Source organism: Sinocyclocheilus anshuiensis, unplaced genomic scaffold, assembly GCF_001515605.1.
Source record: "Sinocyclocheilus anshuiensis isolate Anshui unplaced genomic scaffold, SAMN03320099.WGS_v1.1 scaffold732, whole genome shotgun sequence".
NCBI classification, from domain to species: Eukaryota; Metazoa; Chordata; class Actinopteri; order Cypriniformes; family Cyprinidae; genus Sinocyclocheilus; species Sinocyclocheilus anshuiensis.
This window is the reverse complement of record NW_015554133.1, coordinates 970,529-995,957: the sequence shown is the minus strand read 5'-3', so window position 1 is coordinate 995,957 and position 25,429 is coordinate 970,529. Positions and strand designations below refer to the sequence as shown.

Sequence of the window (25,429 nt, the reverse complement as noted above, 5' to 3'; positions counted from 1 at the left end):
GAATTGAGAGAAAGATTGGCAGCTACAAAATGTAACCCAGCTCATGTGAGAGAGCTTCACTCGCACTGACCGATCAATACAGATGAATACTGATTAATACACTTCAGCAAGAGGGCAAATTAACCTCACCTCTCTGTCAGCTGTTACCATGGTGACAGTGGGAGCAGAATGTTAGTTGTCGTTAATGTAAACTAATTAGCGATGTCTGCTAAGGCAGCTGTCACCGTTCTGAATCATACTTCAAGTTCATTTTATTAAGTAAACTCAAGTAATGTTCAAGCATATTTTTTCAAGTACACAAAGTGTACTTTGTGTAAATAAAAATCAGTGTTTAAATCAAGTGTACAAAATCAGTGTACTAACATGTAAGTTTACACTTTCAATACTTCTTGAGACTAAATTGGCCCACTTTTTAGTTTATGAACGTATACTTTTAAGTGTACTTCAGGTGTAATGCTAGTAAATTACAGTTTTCAGCTATATTTCTTTTGCATTGCAACTATACTGTGAACTACGCTACAAGTGAACTTACAGGTAGACTATCTACTTCATACCCACTTTTTAGTTTATGAATGTACAGTTGAAGTATAATCTCAGTAAACTATTAGTTCAATAGTTTTTATACTTTATACTATACTTTATAAGTTCGGCACACATAGGGTTCACAGATTAGTTGCACAGTTTAAACATCATGGAGAGAAAGTGTATCATTTGCATATGTTTCTAAGTCTCTTTCACATTTCCTTGCGCTTGAATGTAGATGTACAGAAAAATTATCTCACAATATTGTTTTGACAAGTATTCTCGTAAATACAGTTACTTGAGTGAACATAAACAGATTTTTTTTTTTATGTGTATCATTATATTGGATCCAAAAGCATCTTAAAATCCGTAATATGATCTGAACCATGAGTTTTGTGATCCGTTGGACCGCTATCCTGCATTTTGCAATTCACAGATCTTTTGAATGCCTTTTGTTTATTCTAAAATGCTGATTATATATGTATAAATGAATATTCCAATAACTGGAGTTTGTGCAAATCTTTTTCAGAATAAAGGATAAACCAGAATATGCAACTTATTCTGCAGGTGTTGTGCATGTAAACATTATCATCTAAAAGTGTGTAAATCTATTTATAGGAATAGTCCTCTCCCATCTCATGATTTGTGTGTTTCGCTCTGTAGAGCCTCACTGGTCTGATGTCTGTTTAATGATGTTTCTAATGAGTTTGGCATTTTGATCAGTTGGTGAAATTAGCCGTAAACAATTTCAAACTAAAATCTTTTTTTACTGTGATGTTTTTTCCCCCACAAACTAATGTAGCTGCTACAACACTTCACTGTGTATATTCATTCATTCGTATTCATACTAACACTCTCACTGTTTTCTTCTCGTTTTTCCCTTTGTAGGAGACGGACAGTTGGGAAATCATCGAGGGGCTAAGGATTGGTCAAACTCATATCCAGAGGCCAGAGAAACATGAAGGTTTTATGCTGAAGAAGAGGAAATGGCCTCTGAAGGGCTGGCACAAGGTTGGAAATGACTACCACCAGCTGGTTTCCGCTGGTCAGGGCTATGTTTCCAACTATGGTTGAAAGTTCCATTGTTACCAACATAGTTTAACGATTCAGTGTTTCCCGAAACCATAGTTCAAACGAACATTCGCAAACAGCATCGCAAACTTACAGCTCTCGACCTGTGGTTAGAAGCATAGTTTCTTGTTAGTAAGACATGTGGGCTTAAATAAATTGTGCTCTTGGGCGCAATAAGCAAGCTAACATGCAGTACAGTCTAATTATTCCATTCTATCTAAATATGAATGCATTTTAATCTTATGTATTTTTGTGCGTCCTTAATAAGCCCATTTTTGAAGAGTGCACATGTTCATAAATTCATAAGGGAACTTATAAGAGGGAACCTGCGATGAGTCAAACATCAAATAAAGCAACATGACGGGGAACAAAAAATACTAAATTAGTCATCAGGTGCCATGTTCAATACAGCAGATCTCTAATCGGTTAAATAGCAGATGTTATTACTCCACCACATGGGTGTAATATCATTAACAATGACCCTAAATTGTTGAACTAGTGTGGTTCAAACGGCGGAGATGCGACCGTGTCGTGACTAGCTAGTTTGTTTCCACAACAATGCATTGTACTATGTTGGTTAATCAGCGAGTTACGTCGTTGTATGGGAAACGCACCCCAGGCTGGTTAAACCAGCTGAAAACCAGCTTTGCCAGGCTAGGAGACCAGCTTAAACCACTTAAGACCAACAATCTTGATGTTTATTCTGGGTGTTGATGAACAGTGTTTTACTTATATTTCAAACTTTATTCCTTACAATTTGTATTTACAGTAAATATTAATTAGATACTGTTTTTTTCTCTTGTCTTCTACACAGCGATTTTTCATTTTAGATAACGGGATCCTGAAGTACTCCAAATCTCCTGTAGATGTGAGTTTCTTTTAAACGGTTTCCTGTGGAGTGCTTGCAGCGCTGCTCTGTGAATAATAATGATGAGTTGTGTAGGTTGGTCAGAGAGAGACGGTGAGCCGTGATTGGCTGTCTGCTCTCGCTGTAGCGTGACTCAGATGAGCTCAGACTCAGCAGCAGAAACACCACTAAGCACTGACTCAACAAGGACAGAGTGAATGTGTGTGTGGACACATTTTACTTTGAAATGCGCTTTAAATGGATAGTCCACCCAAAAATTAACATTCTGTCATCACTTACCCTCAAGTTGTTCCAAACCTGTATGAGTTTTTTGTCTTTCTGTTGAGCACAAAAGATATTTTGAAGAGTGTTGGTAACCAAACTGGTCTGGTTCCCATTTACTTCTATAGTATTTTGCTCCATGCTATGGAAGTCAGTGAGGACCAATTGTTTGTTTCACAACATTCTTCAAAATATCTTCTTTTGTGTTCAACAGAAGAAAAAAACTCATACAGGTTTGGAACAACTTGAGCAGAACATGAGTATTAAATGAGTGTGTGTTTGTTTCAGATTCAGAAAGGAAAGCTTCATGGCAGTATAGATGTGGGTCTGTCTGTGATGTCCATCAAGAAAAGAGCTCGCCGCATAGATCTGGACACAGAAGAGCACATTTACCATCTCAAGGTCTGTAATTTACTTGGTCTGTATGTGCACTCATTGAAATATTGTGGAGAAAAGCAGCGTTTCTTCAGCTTTAGGCACTTTTATGTCTTTGGGGTTTATTTTTATTCATTTTTTGTCTTTTTGTTATGTAAAGGTCACAAGAAATCTGCCTTGGAAGTTGTTTTCATGGCTCCATCATTTATTTTTGATGCTGTGAACTGGCTGTCTCCTAACTCTGTCACTGTCTCTATCTCTTTCTCCTTGAAGGTGAAGTCTCCAGATGTTTTTGACATCTGGGTGTGCAAGCTGCGTCACCATCGTTTGTTCCGTCAGAACGAGATTGTTCGCTCTCCTCGTGATGCTACGTTACGGACCTTCCCTCCGTCTGCCAGCGCAGAGTCACCCCAGAACACCCCTTCCAGCGCACACCAAAACAAGGTCATTTTTGTCTTCTGTTTCATGTTGACTATAACAACAACATAAATCAAATTTAAGCTTCATTCAGACAGCTGTGTAAACATGTGTGTGTGTATGTGCCCTTTCAGCAGGGTAAACCCAGTAGTCTGCCCTGGCAGCTGCCGCCATCCTGTAGTAATGGACAGAGTAAAGTGGCAGCCTGGTTACAGGAGTCAGAGGAGATGGACAAGTGTGCAGAAGGTAACACACAATTCAGTAATTAAGATTTTACTTTATAGCTCACAAAACCTGTCAAGAAGTTATCAGTGCCATGTGTTACCACAAAGAAACCCTGATGTCAATAAAAGATAATCTAGTGTCTAGATCTAGAATTTAGTGTCATCGAAAGAAATGTGAATTACAAAATAATTAAAAGATTCAGATGCAGTGTGGTAATGAAAATTTAAGGGGAAAAAGTATATTGATGTTATTTTCAAGTTTAATTTAAATAATCAGAAGCATCTTAACAGTACACTAAAATAAGTGTAAGTAATTTCTTTACAACATAATATATATATATTTTTTTAAATATTGTTTTTGGGGGGGACTTTTTGTACGATTGATCCTCTGTTGTATTTTTAAAAAACGACATTTAACACACACACACACACACACACACACACAGACACACACAGACACAGCTTCTAGGTGTCTAGTATATTTGTACAGATTGTGTTGCAGACAGATTGTGTTTCTCTTTTTCTGCGCTTACACTGTAAACCTATTCACAGGTTCTGACACCAACAGTATCTGATGTTTTGTCCCATCTGTTTTGTCACATTCGCTTAACACACACATGAATATATATATATATATATATATATATATATAAAACTGTTTATATTAATACCCAGCCATATCATTGTGTTACCAGTAAAAGAAATCACTCGGCATAGCTATATATTGGGAATTGGTTGAGACTGTAATGCAGATCTATAATATATACAGCAGCTTTACATAATTCAGACATCCCTAACCCTCAAACTAATTTCAACCCCTCCAACACAACAGCATAATTCTTCCTTCAGTATTTTCACTGATGTCATTCTCATCACCTCTTCTGATTAAATAAAATCTCATCACACATTTACAACATATTATTTTCTGTTGTCACTGCCAATGGCTTCAGTGCTTCAGTTTTCTGCTATTAACCCTCTCACCAGTTTGCTTTGCGTGTGTGTATGTGTCCATGTAATTTAGAGTAACTGTGTAGATTTGACAAAGAAAGAAAAGCGAGTCAGCAGAAGATGGAGGACTAAAAGTGTCAGCAAAGATGCAAAATTGCAACAGCAGGTACATCTTCACAACACCCACAATCAACACTGAGAGGAATTTACTATTAGCTATATATTATTTATTGCACTGTCTGCATCATTTTAGCATCTGATTTACCGGAATTATGCAAATAGGGTAACAGTGCAAACACGGCCAGAAAATCGGGCAATTACTATTCTTGCATACTGGTTCTGAGTTATAGAGGCCATAGCTGACTACAACAATCTGGCATACTTTACTGAGACAGTACAGCATTGTTCCAACTAGAGCCCTGCACGGGCCTCAAATTTAGGCCCGAGCCCCTCTTTTTTTCCCCTTCTCCCAAAACAGCTTATACTACTGTTTTAGCTATTAAAATAGTTCATTTTGTATGTAATGGCAAAATGATTATATTTTGTTTCGTTTTTTTTATTAAGTTAATTTAGAAAACTTTTGGAGGATTTTTTGTTCGTAATTTCAACCCCTCCAACACAACAGCATAATTCTTCCTTCAGTATTTTCACTGATGTCATTCTCATCACCTCTTCTGATTAAATAAAATCTCATCACACATTTACAACATATTATTTTCTGTTGTCACTGCCAATGGCTTCAGTGCTTCAGTTTTCTGCTATTAACCCTCTCACCAGTTTGCTTTGCGTGTGTGTATGTGTCCATGTAATTTAGAGTAACTGTGTAGATTTGACAAAGAAAGAAAAGCGAGTCAGCAGAAGATGGAGGACTAAAAGTGTCAGCAAAGATGCAAAATTGCAACAGCAGGTACATCTTCACAACACCCACAATCAACACTGAGAGGAATTTACTATTAGCTATATATTATTTATTGCACTGTCTGCATCATTTTAGCATCTGATTTACCGGAATTATGCAAATAGGGTAACAGTGCAAACACGGCCAGAAAATCGGGCAATTACTATTCTTGCATACTGGTTCTGAGTTATAGAGGCCATAGCTGACTACAACAATCTGGCATACTTTACTGAGACAGTACAGCATTGTTCCAACTAGAGCCCTGCACGGGCCTCAAATTTAGGCCCGAGCCCCTCTTTTTTTCCCCTTCTCCCAAAACAGCTTATACTACTGTTTTAGCTATTAAAATAGTTCATTTTGTATGTAATGGCAAAATTATTATATTTTGTTTCGTTTTTTTTATTAAGTTAATTTAGAAAACTTTTGGAGGATTTTTGTTCGTTAAATATAAGTTTTTGTTTTTTAAAGTAACGACCAAGCGGCCAGCGGCAGACAGTGAGCCTATGTTTGATCAATTTAGCCTTCTCAAATCATCACGACTTGATAGAATAAAATCTATATACTAAAACAGTTCAAGCATATAACAATGTTTAAACGTTAAACCTGCGCTATTATATCCAAGTTTGTGTGGAGAGTGGAAGCTAAAGTGCCCTTTGCAGGACATGGAGGTGCCAGTGCAATCACTTTGCACTCTTGACAGTCGCGGTAGCACGGTCTCGTGTTGTTTCCACCAGCGCGGCAATTATTTTTCATCACTAATTGATGGATGTCTAAAATATAAAAATTAGGAGAAGCCTAAAACAGGCCCGAGGCCCAGCCCGCGTCTGAACTATGACGTGAAAATTGGCCCGAAGCCCGGCCCGAGGGGCGTAAAAAAGTCGGGGCCCGTTGGGCCCAGGCTGAAATGCACGGCTCTAGTTCCAACATTGCAATTCAGGCATCTGCATCAGTTTAGAATGACAAAAGTGTGCCTGCATGGCATGCACAAGTGGCTCAGTTGTTTAGTGAATTTGCCACATGGTCTCAATGCAGCAGGGACTGCAGCTGATAGAGTTTAGAGTGTGTCAGTTTCCTTAACCTTCACGCACACACGCATGACCACTTACCCTCTGAACAACCTCATTATTACAGTCCTTAACCTCAGCCAAAGCATCAGAGGACACCGCCTGCTGCGGTCTAACACTCTGAAGGCCTGACATTTGACTCGGTGGATCCATTATAAACCATTTAAACTGTTTCTGAACCTTTAACAGTGTATCGGCCATGGTTTAAAGGATTTTTTTCATTTATAATGGATCGCTACAGACAAGAGTGTGAGCGAATGGGACTGGCCATTTCTGTTTTATTTCCTCATAAATGTTTTGTTGTCATTTATTTGGATCATTGATTAAGAATGAAAAAACACAGCTCAGCACAACTCAGAAAACATATGAAGGTTATATGTAAGATACAAGACATTTTGATACCATAGTTGCATGTGTAAAATTATGTTGTTTAAAAGAATGTCTGCCCCATAGACGTTCATCGTAAGTGCATTACTGTAAAACCAACCTAGTAAAAAATAAATATACTAAAATGTATTTGAAAAACATTTATTTCATGCCAAGTATACTACAAATACATTTACATATTTATGCACTAATAAAATTACCCTGCAATTGTACTGTTGGTATACTAAACTGGTATACTTAAAGTCTGCTAAATTGGAACAACTAATTTTGTGCGGAAGTAGTGCTGAAGTCCAACTAAAGATGAACTGAAGTATATTTGATCGAGAGATTTGGAACTATTGCATTTAAAGACCGATATTATTCAAAGATCATATAATCCTCATCAGTAGTGACATTAAAACTCATTTTAGGCTTAATATAAAGAAATGAGCATTGTGCACAAGTAGTACCCCAAATACAGTTTAATTATCATTTTTATATCAATAAGTCTCAAGCAATATGTCAGTAAATACGTTAATAGATTTTAACTATACTTAGCATGAAGTAAATGTATTTTAAATATATTACTTTTTTACTTGGGCAATTTTTGCTTGTTTTTAAACTGAGTGACAAAACAAAATAATTTTCTGTGGTACTGGACAAATCCACATGCTGTTGATGGACCTTATTGTTTTCATTCCCTAATAAGGTCATCTGTAATAAACTGGGAAGGTTTTCTGTGATGTTGACAGTAATAGGGTGTGTGTATGAGTAACTCTTGAGGTGTGTTTGGTTAAATATGTATCTGGCTCTTGTGTTCACCCCCAGGTCCAGTCACTTCCCCAGTCACACAGTGCTAAAGTAAGCAGAACCTTCACTGTGATGTTATCTTGGTGTTACACCATGACATCACCATGCTGTAGTCTCTTGCATGCAGTGCTGCTTTACATTCTCTCTGCAAAACATAATGTCAGTGTGACCTTTTTAGAAATACCTTTAGGTTACTGTTGTAACCCAAGTTCTCTGAGGGAGATGAGAGTGATATGGGGCTATGTAGACTCTCCTTGGACACACATCTGTATTGCAGTCCTTAAATCGCTATACCATCACACATTCAGGCTCTTCCTTAGTAAACTGGGGTTACAGTTGTAACCAGTAGTTCTCTTATAGTCCACTTGCTTGACATCTCATTGTCGGATATGGCAAACATTTGTAAAGATCTTAAAATAAGGCCACCTGCACATGTCCAACCCCCAAAAAAGGTATGCAGTTTTGGAACAACAAGAGGGTGAGTAAATGATGAAAAAAAAGCATTTCTCTTTTGATTGAACTATTCCTTCCCTTCAAGACCCTGCTTTTAGCATCGCATTGGCTTTAATGAGTTCTAGGCTATAAAATTTCACCAGCATGTAAATGGAAAGCCCACTCTGCCAGTAAACAGGTCTTCTGTTGAGATGCCTCTAAACAGGACTCAAGAGGTAGTCATTCCCCCAGTAGAATGAACGCTAACTCCTGGAGGCCTTTTAATAAATAATGCATCTTGATGGCATCTTGATAGCTTCCCTTAACCAGTGAGACAAGTGTTTTAGATTGCTGTACCTCTTGCTGGATTTGCAAAACAAACAAAGGACTGCTAACCATCCACCAGATATAAACAGTACATCTCTTCTCCTCCCCACACCTGAATGGGGTTGGATGAAAAGCTGGGATTTGAAATTGCAAACTAGAAAAACCCAGTTTGACGCAGTAGGGACAAATGCCAGATTGGGTGTAAAGTTATCTCAGATAAGATGTGAAACTGAGGCATGCAGGATTAATAGAAACCCTCTTCAGCTCACTGACATGCATCACTGTGGCGAATGTGGGTAGTAATCTTATATGAGACAGCCTTGATATCCACCCTATTGAAATTTCATGATGGAATCATCTGCTTAGCAGCCAGACAGGAATGGTACACCCCTGATTTACCTTCAAAACCTGAATGTTATGCTGATCCAGCACATCTGATCCAGGAATGTCTAATAGAGCATAGAAACAGAATGATCTGCTTTTCTTATACATGTGGTCTACACCGGGCATAACCGCTTGAAGCTGTCTACACTGAAGCATCAAAGTGGAAATTCCGAAATTCATGTGGAGTATGCCAGAAATAGAACTGGGCATCAGTTTTCTGTCGGTGCCTCATCATGTCTGGCGTCAACAAGGTTTTACACTTTAAGTCAAGTAACAACCTAATGGAATTAGCTCAAGGCCTCAGAATTACGTCAGTGACATTCGGAAACATGCCAGTTTAACTTTCACTGGAAACCTTAAAAGGTCATGAAACCCACTGTTTCAGCACCGGTTAGTTTTTCCACCACAGTTTTGAAAAATGCTACAAAAGTGGGCGTGGTGCACTGCGGAGTGGAGGGGGAAGAGGGGAGTTAAAAACACAAATAAATGCACAGCCATTTGCATTTGCACTCTGCATCGTGAAATATATGAACGCGCTGTAGCACCTCTAACATTTATTTGCAGCGTTTATATAAGCCTTTTGATGGATTGCATCAAGCAGCTGTAAAAACTGGTTACACGCTGTGAATAAATCACGTTTGTGCTGAACTTGAATGTGAAACTGAACTTTTACAAAGCAAAAAAAAAAAAATGATAACCTTCGATCCATGAATGCGCGTCTCTCACTAATGTACGCAATCTCACAGTCTAAAGTGTCTGTCATAGCGAATCAACATGTTATTGTGAATAATTAAATGAAGCGTCTTCTCATAGGATAAGAACACGCAGTCTCATGAATAATTATGAGACACCGACGCATCATTGAAGTACTATAGTCCTTTGCCATGTCACAAATTGTGCCGTCAACACAATGTAGATTTTAAACCAGGAAGATGAAAATAGCGCAAATATTAACCGGTTCTCTCCAGCAATTAAAATTAACGGATGCCAACATTATCTTCTATGATGTGCAACACAAACATCTCTACTAAAATCTCAGAAAAAGTAGTTTGGGTTTTCATGACCCTTTAACACAAATATTTAAATATTGTGGATGGTGGTGAAGTAATTCCCATTGTACCAGAGAAATTAAAGCTCTTTTAACATTCACACTTTTTCCGCTAACCATGGATTCCCTGGTCATAGTGGGGCCAGCGTCACCACTCTCCACCAGCCCAATCTGATTCTATTCAGAGTGGGAAGATTAGAGCTGACAGGAAGAAATTCATAAGCAGAATTTCAGGATACAGGTGTGCTGGTATGTCTATGCCTAGCATATCTGGTACACAGTAAAATGGACAGCAGACACTTATGAGGTGAGCATATCTACATATACTGTATCTTTTCCATATCTAAACTGCTACGTCAAAGTCTTCACTCCCTCAGGTGTGGGTTTCAGCACAAAATCTATGCCTGTGCCTTTGACAGACCCATAAACATGCATCACTCTCTGGAAGAGCATTAAACCATTGGAGAAGCTCAACAAATTCCAACATTGTTGATATGCACACTTCACTGAGAAAGATCCCTGTTGGTCGTGAGCCGGTTTAAGCTGGTCCTTAGCTGGTCATATGCTGGTCCTAAGCAACTAGCTCCTGCTCAGGACCAGCACATGACCAGCTAAGTACCAGCTTAAACCAGCTCAAACCAGCAGCAGTGCTTCAAAACATACCTAACCAGCATTTGCTGTTTTTTCAACAGGGATGCCATGCCTGTTCACTGTCTGATCCTTAATCACAAATCCCCTGTCATGCATAAATGTGTCTGTCATGGTGAACCTTGTGGTTCATCCCATCATTGAACCATCCTCCTAGAGACTCTTGTTCCTCCAAATGTACAGTGCTCTAGTCATCAAGCATATCTGCATAAATGTCTGGAGGGAGTCAACTTCAAAGAAGTCACCCATCTCTTAACGTCTCTCTCAAATGTAGTCCTAACAGTACCACTGCTATGGCCAATGCTTAACAGACTCAGACAAAGACGAAAGGACACCAGTGTCCTCAGACTGAACTGGTTCAGGCTATTCTGGAATCTTATCCTCTTCTGTTACAACATAAATGCTTGATCCTTGAAGTGCAGCCCCATGAACACAAACTTTGTCGAAGACAACTTTTTTTTGTAGGATTATGATCAACCTTAGTGCTTGTAAGTATAAATTAATGTAGATGTGTTTTGAGTCAGAGATGAATGAGGATGTGTAAATATTAGGTGTGTAACGGTTCACAAAATTCACGGTTCGATTTGATAAGACACGGCTTGCAATGTTGGAAATATTTCTGTTTTAAACCATGAAGATGAGCCAATGGATATCACACAAGCAATGTGCAAACTTTGCGCAAGAGTTATGCCGGTAAACAACTTAATCTCAGTCAATTCACTATGCAGAAAGTAAAAGTAAAAACGGAATGACGGAGTAATGATGGAGCTTTCGGCATCTGTTGCCGCATATTCTCTCAGAGACGATGAGAGACGAATCTACTTCAACATATGCTGATGATGGTATATAGCTAACTGTTTTAATTTATTCCTTTAATATTTCTCTTGTGGTCCGTACATGGTGGAAAAAAAATGAGAAGAAATGTATTTCATGTTAAACAGGTTGTTTTTGAAAATCGGTACTTGAAATAAAAGCTTTTTATTTCATTGATTTTTATTGATGACTGCAGTGTTAATATTTTAATTATAGACCTATAATTCATTGTATAATAGACCTGTTTTAAAATACCTTTTTTAAAACATTTTAATCGAGGAGTAAATAGTAGAGCCCGACCGATATGGTTTTTTTGGGGGCCGATACCGAAATTAGGGGGTAAAAAAGACCGATATCGATATATCGGCCAATATTCTTTGTGTAGGCTATATTATAGTACAGTATAGTCAAAAGTTTGGACATACTTCCCATTCGTGTGTCCAAACTTTTGACTGATACTGTATATAGAATACAGTATATACTGTACGTTAGCAGAACTTAAAAAACACAAATAGAACAATATATATATATAAAACTTGAATTAAGAAAATAAACAAGGTAACTGTAGGGCAAGCAAGCTACTGCCAATCCAACAGGGGCAGGCTTATGCAGGAAGCACAGCTTTTCCAAATGTAAACATCTAAAATGAATAAATAATAATAATGAATAATATTTTTTTCACAAATTCTGTGTTGTGTATTTTCTGGTAATCAAATGAACATGCAGAACATGAGGATTCGTATTTAAATAGTCTTTTTGCAGTTTAATTCACAGACACTAGTCTACTAACTTTTAAATCTGCTAAGTTACTGACTGTACTGACAAACTATGCTGACACACCGTGTCTGCGACGCGACAAAGCGACCGTTGAAAATCATTTGAACTTTGCGTCAGTACATCATAAATAGAACGCGGCATCAGTTTACTGTTCGGGATTTGTCGCGTCATGTTGCGCCACATCCAGTGTAGACACCATCACTGATAATGGGTTCTATTGTATTTTGTCGTGCCGCACCGCTCGCGTCCGGTGTAGACACCCAGTTAGGAAAAGTGATGTGACCGATGTGATAAGTATGAGTTCTGGGCTGTGGCGTGGCTGGTATAAACACCAGCATTGAGTGGCCGCTAAGCCGTAATGCACCATAGACACGTGCTGTGATGTGCAGATCAGCTCTAACGTCACTGAATCTGCTGTTAAAAATGAACCATCCATTCATCATATCATCATGCAAAAATAAGAATTAGAATCATTGTAATGTGACGATCAAATATAGGTGCGGGTGGATAATTTATTTGAAGCAGCGGACTTTGTTTGAGCTCATCCGCGCATCTCTACACTACACTGACCTGGGTCGCCAGTAGCAAACAATGGAGTGTGCTCTGCTGGACAAACAAGTCCTGGACAAAAAAGTAATTACACCATTCAGAAGCACTGTATCTGCGTTATATGTTCTGTGAAAAAAAAATTCATATCGGCGGCATATTCGCCGATACGATATATCTGTGACAGGCTCATATCGGCAAAACGATATATCAGTCGGGCTCTAGTAAATAGCCTAATCTTTTGTTATCCTCGCAGCGTGTCAGTTATGTGGTAGCCTAATTATTGTGGGGCAAATTAATTGTAATCTTAATATAATAATAAAACTAACTTCATAATAATAATAATAGGCCTAATAAAATAAGAGTGAACAGGCCTACATTAATTGGACATGCCAAATCCTCTTAATATTGCCAATAATTGATGTTTTTGACAATATCTCTGGCTATCGTCGATACAAGATCATCATCTTTCAACGCAACCCAGCAAGGGGAGGTTATCGCGGGCACGTCCGCTATGCCACTGGACAGCACGTTGCCTGTTACGTCGTTTGGGCTGTCTTGTTGAGCACAGTGGCACTAAGAAAATAATATTTCACACAATTTAAGCTCTTTTATTTTCCAGATGTAATAAGTTTAGTCCATCGAATCATTCGATTTGTAATGCATACCGAACCGAAAGCCTTGTACTGAACGGTTCAATACAAATACGTGTATCGTTACACCCCTAGTAAATATGCATCCTTGAGATCTGTAGCGGTAAACAATTTTTTTCTATGTACAGAATTCAGAGATTTAGAATATTGATACACAAATCTGTGATTTGAATTCTAAGATAACTGTTGAAAGCTTCAGATCCAGAACAGGGAAAATGCCTCATTCCTTCTTGATAGAGTTGCCACTCTGCCTTGAACAAATTTGGAATAGAAGACATTAGTGGGCCTTGCATCCCAGACAATATTCCCCCCAACAATGACCCTGATGATTGGTCCTCAGACAAGGTGAGAAGGTGAACCCAGTCCTCTATAGGAGTGAAGACCTCACTGACCATCAATGCGGGCACTCCTCCCCCTGTAAGGTGTTTTGCTGGAAATCCTGCATAAAGATTGCGGTTCTGTGAAGCACCCTTGGAGAGAGTTTGTGGTAATGAGAGCAAGCAATTGACAGCAGTGCCTTAGCACACTAGACAGATGGTGAGATCCTTTATGGAGATAGCTCTTTATGGAAGCCATGAATGTTTGGCTGGTCAATGAAATGAAATCTTCCCTCTGTTCAGTGCTGGTAAGCCTGTTATCAAGACAGCACATTGTTCTCTGTCTTTGACAGCTGGGGTGGGAACTCTGGTCCTTGAAGTCCTCTGTCCTGCAGAGTTTAGCTCCAACCCTGATCAAACTCACCTATGTGTAACATTCTAGTGATCCTGAAGACCTTGACTAGGTTGTTCAGGTGTGTTTGATTAAGGTTGAATCTAAACTCTGTAAGACATTGGACCTCGAGGGCCAGAGTTTCCCACCCTTGTCTATAAGATACACATAACTTTGTAAACCTTGTAGAAACCTTGCCGTAGAAAAAACAACAAAAAGGTATTTTACTCACCTAAAGTTGTCAAAATTGATGGCCAAATAAATAGTAACTCTACATTTTCTCTCTTTCAGGGATGGTTGAACAACGTGTAGTGTACTGAGGACATATGTACAGTGGAGAAAATAATTATTTGATCCCCTGCTGATTTTGCAAGTTTGACCACTTACAAAAAAATGAAGGGTCTATAATTTTTATGGTAGGTTTATTTTAACGGATAGACAGAACATCAACAAAAAAATCCAGAAAAAACACATTATATAAAGGTTATAAATTGACTTGCATTCAGTGAGTAAAATAAGTATTTGATCCCCTACCAACCAGCAAGAATTCTGGCTCCCACAGATTGGTTACGTGCCCAAGTGGAACACAGATTAGTCCTGTCACTTTAAGAAATTACTCCTAATGTCATCTTGTTATGAGTATAAAAGAAACCAGTCCATAGAATGTGTATCTTCCATTCAAACCTCTCCCACCACCATGGGCAAGACCAAAGAGCTGTCAAAGGACGTCAGAGACAAGATTGTAGACCTGCACAAGGCTGGAATGGGCTACAAGACCATCAGCAAGAAGCTTTTTGAGAAGGAGACAACTGTTGGTGTGAATATTCGGAAATGGAAGAAATACAAAATAACCATCAATCGCCCTCTGTCTGGTGCTCCATGCAAGATCTCGCCTTATGAGGAAAGGATGGTCATGATAAAGGTGAGGGATCAGCCCCGAACTACACAGGAGGAGCTTGTTAATGATCTTAAGGCAATTGGGACAACAGTCGCCAAGCAAACCATTGGTAACACACTACGCTGCAATGAGTTGAAATCATGCAGTGCCTGCAAGGTCCCCCAGCTCAAGAAGAAGCACATTAAGGTTATGGAGTGGCCTAGCCAGTCCCCAGACCTTAATTCTATAGAAAATCTGTGGAGTGAGCTGAAACTTTGAGTTGCCAAGAAACCTTAAGGATTTAGAGAGAATCTTTAAAGAGGAGTGGAACAAAATCCCTCCTGAGATGTGTTCAAACCTGGTGACCAACTACAAGACACGTCTTACCTCTGTGCTTGCCAACATGAGTTTCTCCACCAAGTTTTGCTTGGGGATCAAATATGGTTCAAAAAGAAGCACATTAAGGTTATGGAGTGGCCTAGCCAGTCCCCAGACCTTAATTCTATAGAAAATCTGTGGACTGAGTGAGCTGAAACTTTGAGTTGCCAAGAAACCTTAAGGATTTAGAGAGAATCTAGTGGGCAAACTTACAAAATCAGTAGGGGATCAAATAATTATTTTTCCCACTGTAGATGGCACAAGTTGGAAAAATGTTAAATTAAATGCTGAGCCTGTGCAGTAGGTCATATACAGAAGGGGGAGGGCTTCCCTAGTGCATTGGTTCCCAAACCTGGTCCTGGAGTACCCCCAGTGGTACACATTTTGGATGTCTCGATAGTCACGCAGTGTGAAAACAACGGCGATCCGACGAGTTTGAAAATCGTGCAGTGTGAACTCGGCATTAATTGACACACCCATTTCAGGTTTTGGAGTCTCCACTAATGCGCTGATGAATTGATTCAGGTGTGCTTGATTAGGTAACCATACAGAATGTGCAGAGTTGTGGTTACTCCATGACCAGGGTTGGGAACCAATGCCCTAATGCAGTGATTCTCAATTCCAGTTCTCGCGCACCACCGCTCTGTACGTTTTGTATCTTTCTCTTATTGCTTCAGACATTTGTTCTATTTGACCATAAGTGCCCTGCAAAGTGGACATCACAGGATATTTCACCAGGTCCAAAGGGACCTATATGTTCCATTAACAGGGCATTGAAAGTGCACAAGACGTGAATTTAAATTGTATTTATTTACAGAGGTATTATGTCACACTTCACACTTCTCTAGTGAGTTTCGTCTGTGTGTGAAGATGCTGCAGGCAATGGCTTTGCGCAAATCCGTGAATGAATCTTCTGAAGTAAAGTAAACTTCAACGGATTTCCCCTGCTCAGGGAGTAGGGAGCAATGAACACTGTGTAGGGACCATGTCATTTGGAACACAGTTCATGCATGGAGCTCTCTTCTAACGAGCTGGTTATTTGAATCAGCTACATTAAATAAGAGAGACATGCAAAATATGCAGAGCAGTGGTACGCCAGGACTGGAATTGAGAGCCCTAGTGCACTGACAAGTAATCTAAAGGCGTGGTAGTGTAAGGCTGCATGAATGGCCATACAGTTGCATGTACTGTACCATAATGAGATGTTGAGTGAGTCAACTAAATGAGAGCAGACTCTGATCTTATCTGCATCCTTAAATTCAAAGCATACAGTTGGTGCAGTAAAAAAGGTTTTGAACAGTTTATTTAAAATAAACTGGATGTCAGCAGCTCTGAATGATAGGGTTTTGTTCTGACACTACCAACTTTACTAAACACACAGTATGTGTTGACTTTGTATGATTATGTGATTGTCGTTTTGATTCATGTTAGTACATTAACGCATGCTGGTGGTTCACATGTCATCCTGTGCTGAAGTATGAAGTAACTTCATTTCACTGTTGATCTGTGAGCTTAACTTTACACTGCTTGGCTTGGTGTGTGTTTTTGTGTGTCTGTGAACTCTTTACTGAAATCTAACTAAACTATACTCATCTAATCTAGAGTTCAGATGTCCCCAGTTGGGTTTTTTCCTCAGTTGATGGAATCACTCAACTCTGAGAGGGCTGTGTTCAGAGGCCCACGTTGCTGGTTATCCCAAGACTGTGTCTGGGATCACTTCTATCTCACTGTAATTTGTGTGTGTGTTTCAGGTTCCCCTGAGTGCAAGTATGTCTCAAGTGCGTCTCCACTCCTCTAATCCTAACCTATATGCGGAGTTGGCTGATTTTCAAACCCCGATCCCACGTCTGACTGACAGTATCGACAGCGCCGGTGACTACATCAAACTGCAGGAAGATTTCTGCATAGTTGCGCAAAAAGGTGAACAAAGCATCCATTCCAGTGTCACTGGAACTGCATTGCCATGGCAAGAGAAATTGTGTTTTTAATTTGAAATTTTTTTAGCGAATTGCTTAAAAAGACTCAGAAACTCTGACGTTACCAATTTTGAAAAAGTGAAAAAATTAATTTTGTGGGGGGGGGGAACTTCCTGAATCTGTGAGCTCATTGTTACTGTTATAGTGTTGTGTACAAGTTTGTTAGACTAAAATTAGTAAAGTAGTCAGGACGCATTTTTTTTTATTGGAGGTTCCCTGGATATGTTGGAAACACTGCTTCAGGCAGTCAGTTACACACTGAAAAACAAAAGGTGCACAGCTTATTTTTGAGTGATAGCGGGCGACAGGTCCAGGTCACAAGCTCTGACCTGGAGACACAGCCTGTACTCAGCATGAACCTGTGTGTGTGTCTGTTGCAGTGCACTCTCTTCTGAAGTCTGCCTTCAACACTGTGGCCATAGAGAAGGAGAAGATTAAACAGGTGTTGTTGGAACAGGAGCAGACCGGCCAATCAAATCAGATTATAACTCTCCGTCGCTCCCTATCACAGGTCAGCTCCGCCCACCACACACTGTTACTGTTATAATCAACAAAAACGGAGTTCACCTTTTATTTGTGTACATTTACACAATATACATAGGACTTCATTAATTGCTGTATGTTTTTAGTATGACTAAGTAGGTCATTTTAATTTTATTTTTTTTTAAGAAAATTTATACTTTTATTAAGTAAGGATGCATTAAATTGATTGAATTAAAATATATATATATATTTCAAATAAATGCTGTTCTTTTGAACTTTCTATTCATCAAAGAATCCTGGAAAAAAAAAATCACGATTTCCACAAAAATATTAAGCAGCACAACTGAATCATGTGACACTGAAGACTGGGGTAATGATGCTGAAAATGTAGCTTTGCATCACAGGAATAAACAATATTTTAAAATAACCCCCATTTCCATTAAAGGGGTCATATGATGCGATTTCAAGTTTTCCTTTCTCTTTGGAGTGTTACAAGCTGATTGTGCATAGATAAGAAATCTCTTTAACATATTCTGTTACACCAAATACACAAAATAATGATCTTTAAAAAAGCATCATATGACCCCTTTAAACATTTTATTGGACTGTACCGGTTTTAATGCAAGTAGAAAACTTTTTTATGAAGTACGCTCACTCAGGGACTTTAGTAAAATTTTACCTGAAAAGATTTTAGATTTTTTTTTATGTTTTAAAAACAAAATTGTAAAAATCTTGTATAATTTTATCTTGCTGTGTTTTTGTGTTTACTTGTATTATTCCAACTCAGTTTTTGCCATGAAGATAGACTTAGATGCTGACATGGCAATAACTACTACAACAACTATTAACTACTACAACTAAAAATAAATAACTACTACAATTTAAAATATATTTAATTAGGAAACAGTTTTAAATTTAAAACTTAAAAAATTAAAACTTTAAATTGTAATAGTAGTTTACAATATTACTGTACTTTATTTTAATCAAATAAATGCTGCCTTGGTGAGCAGAAGAGAATTATTTTAAAAACCATTTAAAAAATCTGTCCGACCCCAAACTCATTTAGAATCAGATTCACAGTTTCATCCTCTAGCCTAAGACAAATAGATTTGTTATAAAAATGTATTCATTGAATGCAAGTTAATGTCTCTAGATCCAGTGTTTTTTTTTTGACCCCCTCATACACTCATCTTCTTACTTGTTCTGGATGATTGTGTTGTCTAGGCCTTGTCCCAGAATGTTGAGCTCAAGACCCGTCTGAACCGGATCCACTCTGAGTCGGTTCTGTCTGACCAGGTCGTCAGTGTGAACATCATCAGCAGTCCTGACGAGGTCTGATATTCTTCTGCTCCGAACCATTTGAGTTCCTAACAGTGAAATTTGTTGGATGTGGATGACACTTGGGCTTTGAAATTATTTGGAAAATAGGCAGGTCAGGATATGTGGATCTAATTGTCCCTTTTTATGGTCGAGAAGAGCATAAAACCACCTGGAGCTACAGGGGTAATCACCCATTTTCTTGATCATAAAGACAGTCACTGTTTAAGCTTGAAATCTCTTACATTTGCTCTCGTTTGGGTCTTTAAAGGAGTGAAAATGACACTCAGTACTCTGGCCTCATACACTTTGGCTGCAATACAACCAAACAGAGCAATCATTAGACATAATGAGTCCCACGAGATGGCTGCTCGTACTGATCAACCATGTGTTTAACTATTGGCAGCAGACATTGCGTTTCAAGGCTTTCACTTTCTACAGGACTTAAATCCTTCAGCTTTTGTGCTCCTCACATCAGGTTGTATATCTTTGTGCGATGGCCTCGAGTATAAGTGGCTGCCTGTGATAAATTTTAGCTCTACAAACACAAATCTGCAAGTGACACACTGAAGTAACCCTGAAATCCTTTAATCGTGTATGTTTGTGTGTTTTGTAGGCTGGCGATCCGCTCCACGTGGGCATCCCTCTCTCTCAGCAGGTGTCCAATGAGAGCATACCGAACAGGACCACATGGAGATGCCAAAAAAACCCAAAACCAATCGCCTGCTGACTGCATATATCTACTACAGTACACGGACCCATTCAGTATAACTAAACACAGCAACATACATATGACAAATCAAAACATTATCGTGAATGTGTGTGGAAACTATGTGAATGTACGGAAATGTCTGTGCCTGTGCATAAATACAATATGTGATCAGTGCGTCAAGAGCACTCATACACGCATTATTATAACGGACTCACGCATGCTTACTGTATGACTCCTGTACGCCACCGCAGTCGTCTTTACCTTGATTGCAGTTTTCATCCATCAATTGCAGTCTTCATCCATCAAAACTTTACTAGCGAGACTGATTATCCAGTCGAGAAAATGTAGTTTGCGTCTCATCTGGCCATACAGCGGTGGGATGTGTTGACAATCCGTTCAGTCTGTACTTCACACAGCGCGCGTGACGTGTGAGGGCTCGCGCTCTTCAGAGACAATCACAGAATATGACGGAGCTCGTGTTTAAAAGCGAAACACACTGGAATGAATAATTAACTTAAAACGCAACACGAGTCTCTGTTCTCTCTGAAATCTCTGATGTAATCAGCCTGGTTTCCTTTATATTAGCGCTGTTTTGGACGAATTGTTTGAATGCATTCACTTACTGGATCATTGGACTAAAAGCTTTCCTAGAGTTTAGCAGCTTAAAATGATCTATCGCAAGCAGAGAAGCAAAATTGGGTTAAAGGGTTAGAATAGAAATTGTGCTTCTGTAATTTTGCGTTAATTGCGTAAAATTAATCGCATGCGTTAACGCGTTAACGATGACAGCCCTAATATATATACAGCGGATAAAATAAGTATTGAACACATCACCATTTTTCCCAGTAAATATATTTCTAAAGGTGCTGTGACATGAAATTTTCAGTACATAATTCCCATATTTCCACGAGTGACCTGTAGTAATTATTATTATTATAAAGAATGATTAGATGTGTCCAGACTTGTACATATTCAAGCTCAAGTGAATCATTGCAATTACCAGTTAGGATTTATCAGCTGTCAGTGTCATCTGTGTAAGCATGGTCTGTTTGTTTAAAGGGGTCCTATTATGCTTTTTCACTTTTTTAATTTAGGGGCGAGGTTGTGGTTCGAACGCTTGGTTGAGTGAGTGCATCAGATGAGACGATGAAGAAGAAGTGCTGCTGCAGAGTTCGTGCATCAGAGAAAACGAAGAAGAAGAGCTGCTGTGCTGTAGCGTAGAATTTTCGTCATGTCTAGAACAATTCTTACAAGTATAACACGACGTAGCTGGGCGCCGCGGACAGACGCCGAACGGCGCCGCCGGTGTGCCTACACTCATAGAAAATAATGTATTTGAATTTTAAAGACGCGACGCTGCGCTTCTCGTCCGGTGTGCGACCGCCTGAAACGCTGTTTTTTTTTCACCTTCGTACCCAAACGTCTATGAAACAGTGGTTGCAATTTATTTTTTAACTCTGTTCCTGAGCATTATAACCCCAATTTGCTATTGTGTGCTGCGCATTTTACTGAGGACAGCTTCCACAACACGAGGGAGTACAGTGCCGGATTCGCCAAAAAGTTTTTGTTGAAAGACGGAGCAAGGGGCGTGGCAGTACTGAAACACCGTCTAAGCTGTTCGCCAATCACAACGCACTGGGACAGCTAACCAATCACAACACATTTTGTTTTTCGGAAGGCGGACCTTCATCAAAGCTGGAACTAATCGAGCCGTTTGTGCCAGGCTGGGGAGAAAGGTATTTTAATAATGTAAATTATGTGAAAAATAATGCGTTTTTCAAACCACCAAGCATGAGAGCATGTTCTAGTACACCCCCAAAACAAAATCAAGACTTTGTAAAAGAGTATAATAGGACCCCTTTAAGTGTGTTTATTTGTATACTTGCACACTGCACTGCAGTAGGTCATTACACACACACACACACACACATATTTTACAGTTAGTCAGCACTGCGCAAAATGAAAGACAGTAAGTAACATAATCTCTCTCTCTCTCTCTCTCTCTCAGGCCTCTGATGACGAGTCTTACGTCAGTGATGTGAGTGATAACATTTCAGAGGACAACGCCAGCGTCACAGATAACGTTTCCAGACAGAGTAAGATCGCTCTCCCTCCTCTTCATTTTGTTCCGTTCATTAGAGCAGGATGCCGTCCTGATGGGACACATGACCTTTGCATTACACACACACACACACACACACATGCACATGCTCTCTCCCTCCAATAGATCCAAACACACGCACACATCCACACACATGAACTGAAAGACAAACCCTGTCACAAGCGCATACAGTATATAATATATTATCTACAGTGTGTAATGTAAAGCAAGTAAAATTATGACTATTGTAATGTGAATATCAAAATATAAAATATAAAATGCAAAGGGATTAATATCACAGGATCTGTCAAGAGCATGTTGGGGTCATATTTCACCCCAAAACCAAAAGAAAAGACAAAATTAGTTTAAATGTTTAAAAATGTAAAGATTGTTTTAGGACCTTTTTGTTTTGAGTGTTTTGTTTTGTTTTTGTTTGCATTTTGCATTTTGATGTTATTTTCAGGAAAATGAATCACATTTATATACTGTATATTCACATTACAATAGTTACATTTTATTTAATTTATGTAATATACTGTAGAATTATGGGTGTTATGAAAATAGTGCCATCATTTCTTATTACAAAATTTAAGTTGTTTTTTTTATTTCCCTTTGAAGTTGGGAAGACATGTGACTTTGTTTTGAATTAATGAAAGTATCACAATCATTATATTGCAGACAGTGTCACTGTAGAATTATTGAGGTGCTAATATAGTTTGTATTAATATTTAGAATTTTTTATTTTTAGATTTTCCATTTTTAGTTTAGTTTTAGTAGTTTTGTTGTGTGATTTCGTTTCAATATACATGTAGTTTTTATTAATTTTTATGTCAGTTTTAGTTATTTTTAGTACATGAAGTTTTCAGAGTAAATGAAAATGAGAAAAGTTTACATGTTTTAATATTTTATTTCAGTTAATGTTTCTTTTATTTCAAGGAATGACAATGTTTTTATGGTTTTAGTTTTAGTTTCAGTTAACTATAAAAACCCTGATTGTTTATACTCAGTATATCCTGCAACCCTGGTATCCCACGAGTAACCTTGTGTTTCTCCCTCAGTGCCTAATGGTGATCTGGCCAGTGGTGCGTTTCGTAACGGTAGACGTACATGTCTCCCTGCTCCCGCCCCTGACACTTCCAACATTAACCTGTGGAACATCCTGAAGAACAACATCGGGAAAGACCTGTCGAAAGTGTCCATGCCAGTGGAGCTGAACGAGCCCCTGAACACACTGCAGCACATGTGTGAGGAGCTGGAGTACACAGAGCTGCTGGATAAAGCAGCTCAAACCGATGACCCCTATGAACGCATGGTACGCTCCAGCTCTTAAAGGGACAGCTCACCCTAAAATACAAATTCTGTCATCAGTAGCTCATTTTCATGTCGTTCCAAACCCATTAGACTTTTGTTTAAAACACAAATAAACCTGCAAAATTTCCATCCCTCCATTAAAAAACCAATTCCACCAAAATCATAAAGACATCATAATCCATATGAATCAAGCGGTTTAATCCATGTCTTCTGAAGAGACACAATCACTTTATATGATGAACAGATTTAAGTTTTATTCACATGTAAACATTTATCAACGTACATAGAGCACATCAATTATGGTCAGCGGAAGGTGAAATGTGCCTGCTTGATGCACAAGAGCGAGCCTCATCTACATGGATTACTTTTACAATGTCGTAATGAACTTTTTATGCTTACGAAGCATCAAAGTTTTAGTTACAAGGACTTTCAAAATGTTGGGACTGGAATCTCTCAGGTTTCATTCAAAATTTTCTTCATTTTGAGTTTTGAAGTTGAACGAAAGTGGGTGGAATGACATAACGGTGAGTAAACGACGACAGAATTTCCATTATTAGGTGAGCTGTCCCTTTAAGAGAGTTAATGGATCTGAATTTTCAAAAGACATACACCTAACAAGTATTTGAAACGGTTCTTTATTGGCATCAGTGTTTCCATGAAGAATCTTTAACATCTATGGAAACTTTCCATTCCACACTAAAACACACTAAGGTTCTTTCATGAACTGATCACTGAAAGGTTTGACAGGTTTCTTTGGTTCTTCTATGGCATCACTGCAAAAATACCATTTATTTTTAAGAGTGTAGGTATAGTTGCTGGTCTGGTTGCTCTAACAAGCTTAACCGTAATGCTCCACCAAATCAAAATCAAGTTCATCAGTCAGTAGTCCAGCTTATCAACCATTAAGACCAGACTATTGGCTTGAAACAACCAGCGTAGACTGGCAAAGTAAAACCAGCTACATACAGTTTTATCTTGATTTTCCAGCAGGGAAAGGTAGTCCAGAGTGTGCGAGGACAGACTTGCGCTCACACAGAAGCGTGCCCACACACGAATGTTCACACACTCACCTTCATACGTAGCGATATAACAGGAGCTGTTAGGTGGCTGGTGGAAGGGTGAACAGGGCCTGAAGCAGGAACACATGTCCCTTGAGGACAGGCAGGTGGGCATTTACCTCTGGCCTCATTAAGTCCTTTTACTGTAGCCTAGTTTGTCCACACACAGTGACGCACACTCTGACACATTCGGTCGCTCGTTCTCTACACTGCAGCGCTACTGATACCGTAATAATAATGCTGCAGTGTAGGCGGCTGACTGCTGGACTGCTTTAGACTTAGTGCTGCACATTTACTGTTGCAGGCTTTGTATAAATCTCAAGAAAATGATGTTTCTCTCCACAAAACAAACAAAAAATAGAAATAAGAAATTATATTTGATATAAAGATGCTGAATGATCTTAAGTGCCTTTTGACAGTTTTTTAGAGTAGTTTTTTTTTACAGTACAATAGTTAAGAACCCCCATTTCTATTACTGCAAAGAATTTTAAGTTAAAGTTTGTGTATCTAATTGATTCTCCTTACTGTAATACCATTTTTCTTCAATAATTAATGTTTTAATCAGCATAAACAGCAAATACCATCATGATGTACTTTACAGTTTAAATAAGATTTATTATTATTACAGTTTTTCTGAATTGCTAAAACTCTGTGTTTAAACCTTAAACACGTTCAGGCAGTTAGGCTCTTTTTGCAAAACTCTAAACACATTCTCATTCACTTAAACACTTATCACACTGTGATGCATTTGTGCTGCAAAATGCTAAGCGCAAGCGGCAAAAGTTAAACACAACTAAAGCACAGTTGTCATCGTTTACACACAATGATTCAAAATTATGCACACTTGTTTCTAATGATGTGATCAAAGCAACTGTACAAAATATGAGCCAGTTCAGAGTGCACAAGTGGCACAGGTGACTGAATCATGATACGAACAATAGATTGAGGAAGAGTACATGTAAGAAGTGGAGGATGAGGAGAGAAAGAGTTTAGAGAGTGTTATCAAGGCTGGATCTGTCAGACCAGAGGGGTTTTTTCTCTTTGTCTAGCAAAAAA

General features: G+C 38.7%; 1 protein-coding gene across 1 annotated transcript in view; it reads left to right on the top strand.

Annotated features, from left to right (window-relative positions):
- LOC107670309 (oxysterol-binding protein-related protein 6-like) overlaps positions 1 to 25,429 on the top strand; it is an 82,643-nt gene that overhangs the window by 30,939 nt on the left and 26,275 nt on the right. The window contains exons 3-16 of the mRNA XM_016462874.1: positions 1,411 to 1,533; positions 2,408 to 2,461; positions 3,011 to 3,124; positions 3,371 to 3,541; positions 3,649 to 3,753; positions 4,760 to 4,852; positions 7,843 to 7,875; positions 17,167 to 17,335; positions 17,772 to 17,902; positions 19,099 to 19,206; positions 19,808 to 19,862; positions 20,881 to 20,885; positions 21,912 to 21,999; positions 23,063 to 23,316. Of these exons, the coding sequence (XP_016318360.1) occupies positions 1,411 to 1,533; positions 2,408 to 2,461; positions 3,011 to 3,124; positions 3,371 to 3,541; positions 3,649 to 3,753; positions 4,760 to 4,852; positions 7,843 to 7,875; positions 17,167 to 17,335; positions 17,772 to 17,902; positions 19,099 to 19,206; positions 19,808 to 19,862; positions 20,881 to 20,885; positions 21,912 to 21,999; positions 23,063 to 23,316 (1,503 nt within the window). The remainder of the gene's footprint in view (positions 1 to 1,410; positions 1,534 to 2,407; positions 2,462 to 3,010; positions 3,125 to 3,370; positions 3,542 to 3,648; positions 3,754 to 4,759; positions 4,853 to 7,842; positions 7,876 to 17,166; positions 17,336 to 17,771; positions 17,903 to 19,098; positions 19,207 to 19,807; positions 19,863 to 20,880; positions 20,886 to 21,911; positions 22,000 to 23,062; positions 23,317 to 25,429) is intronic.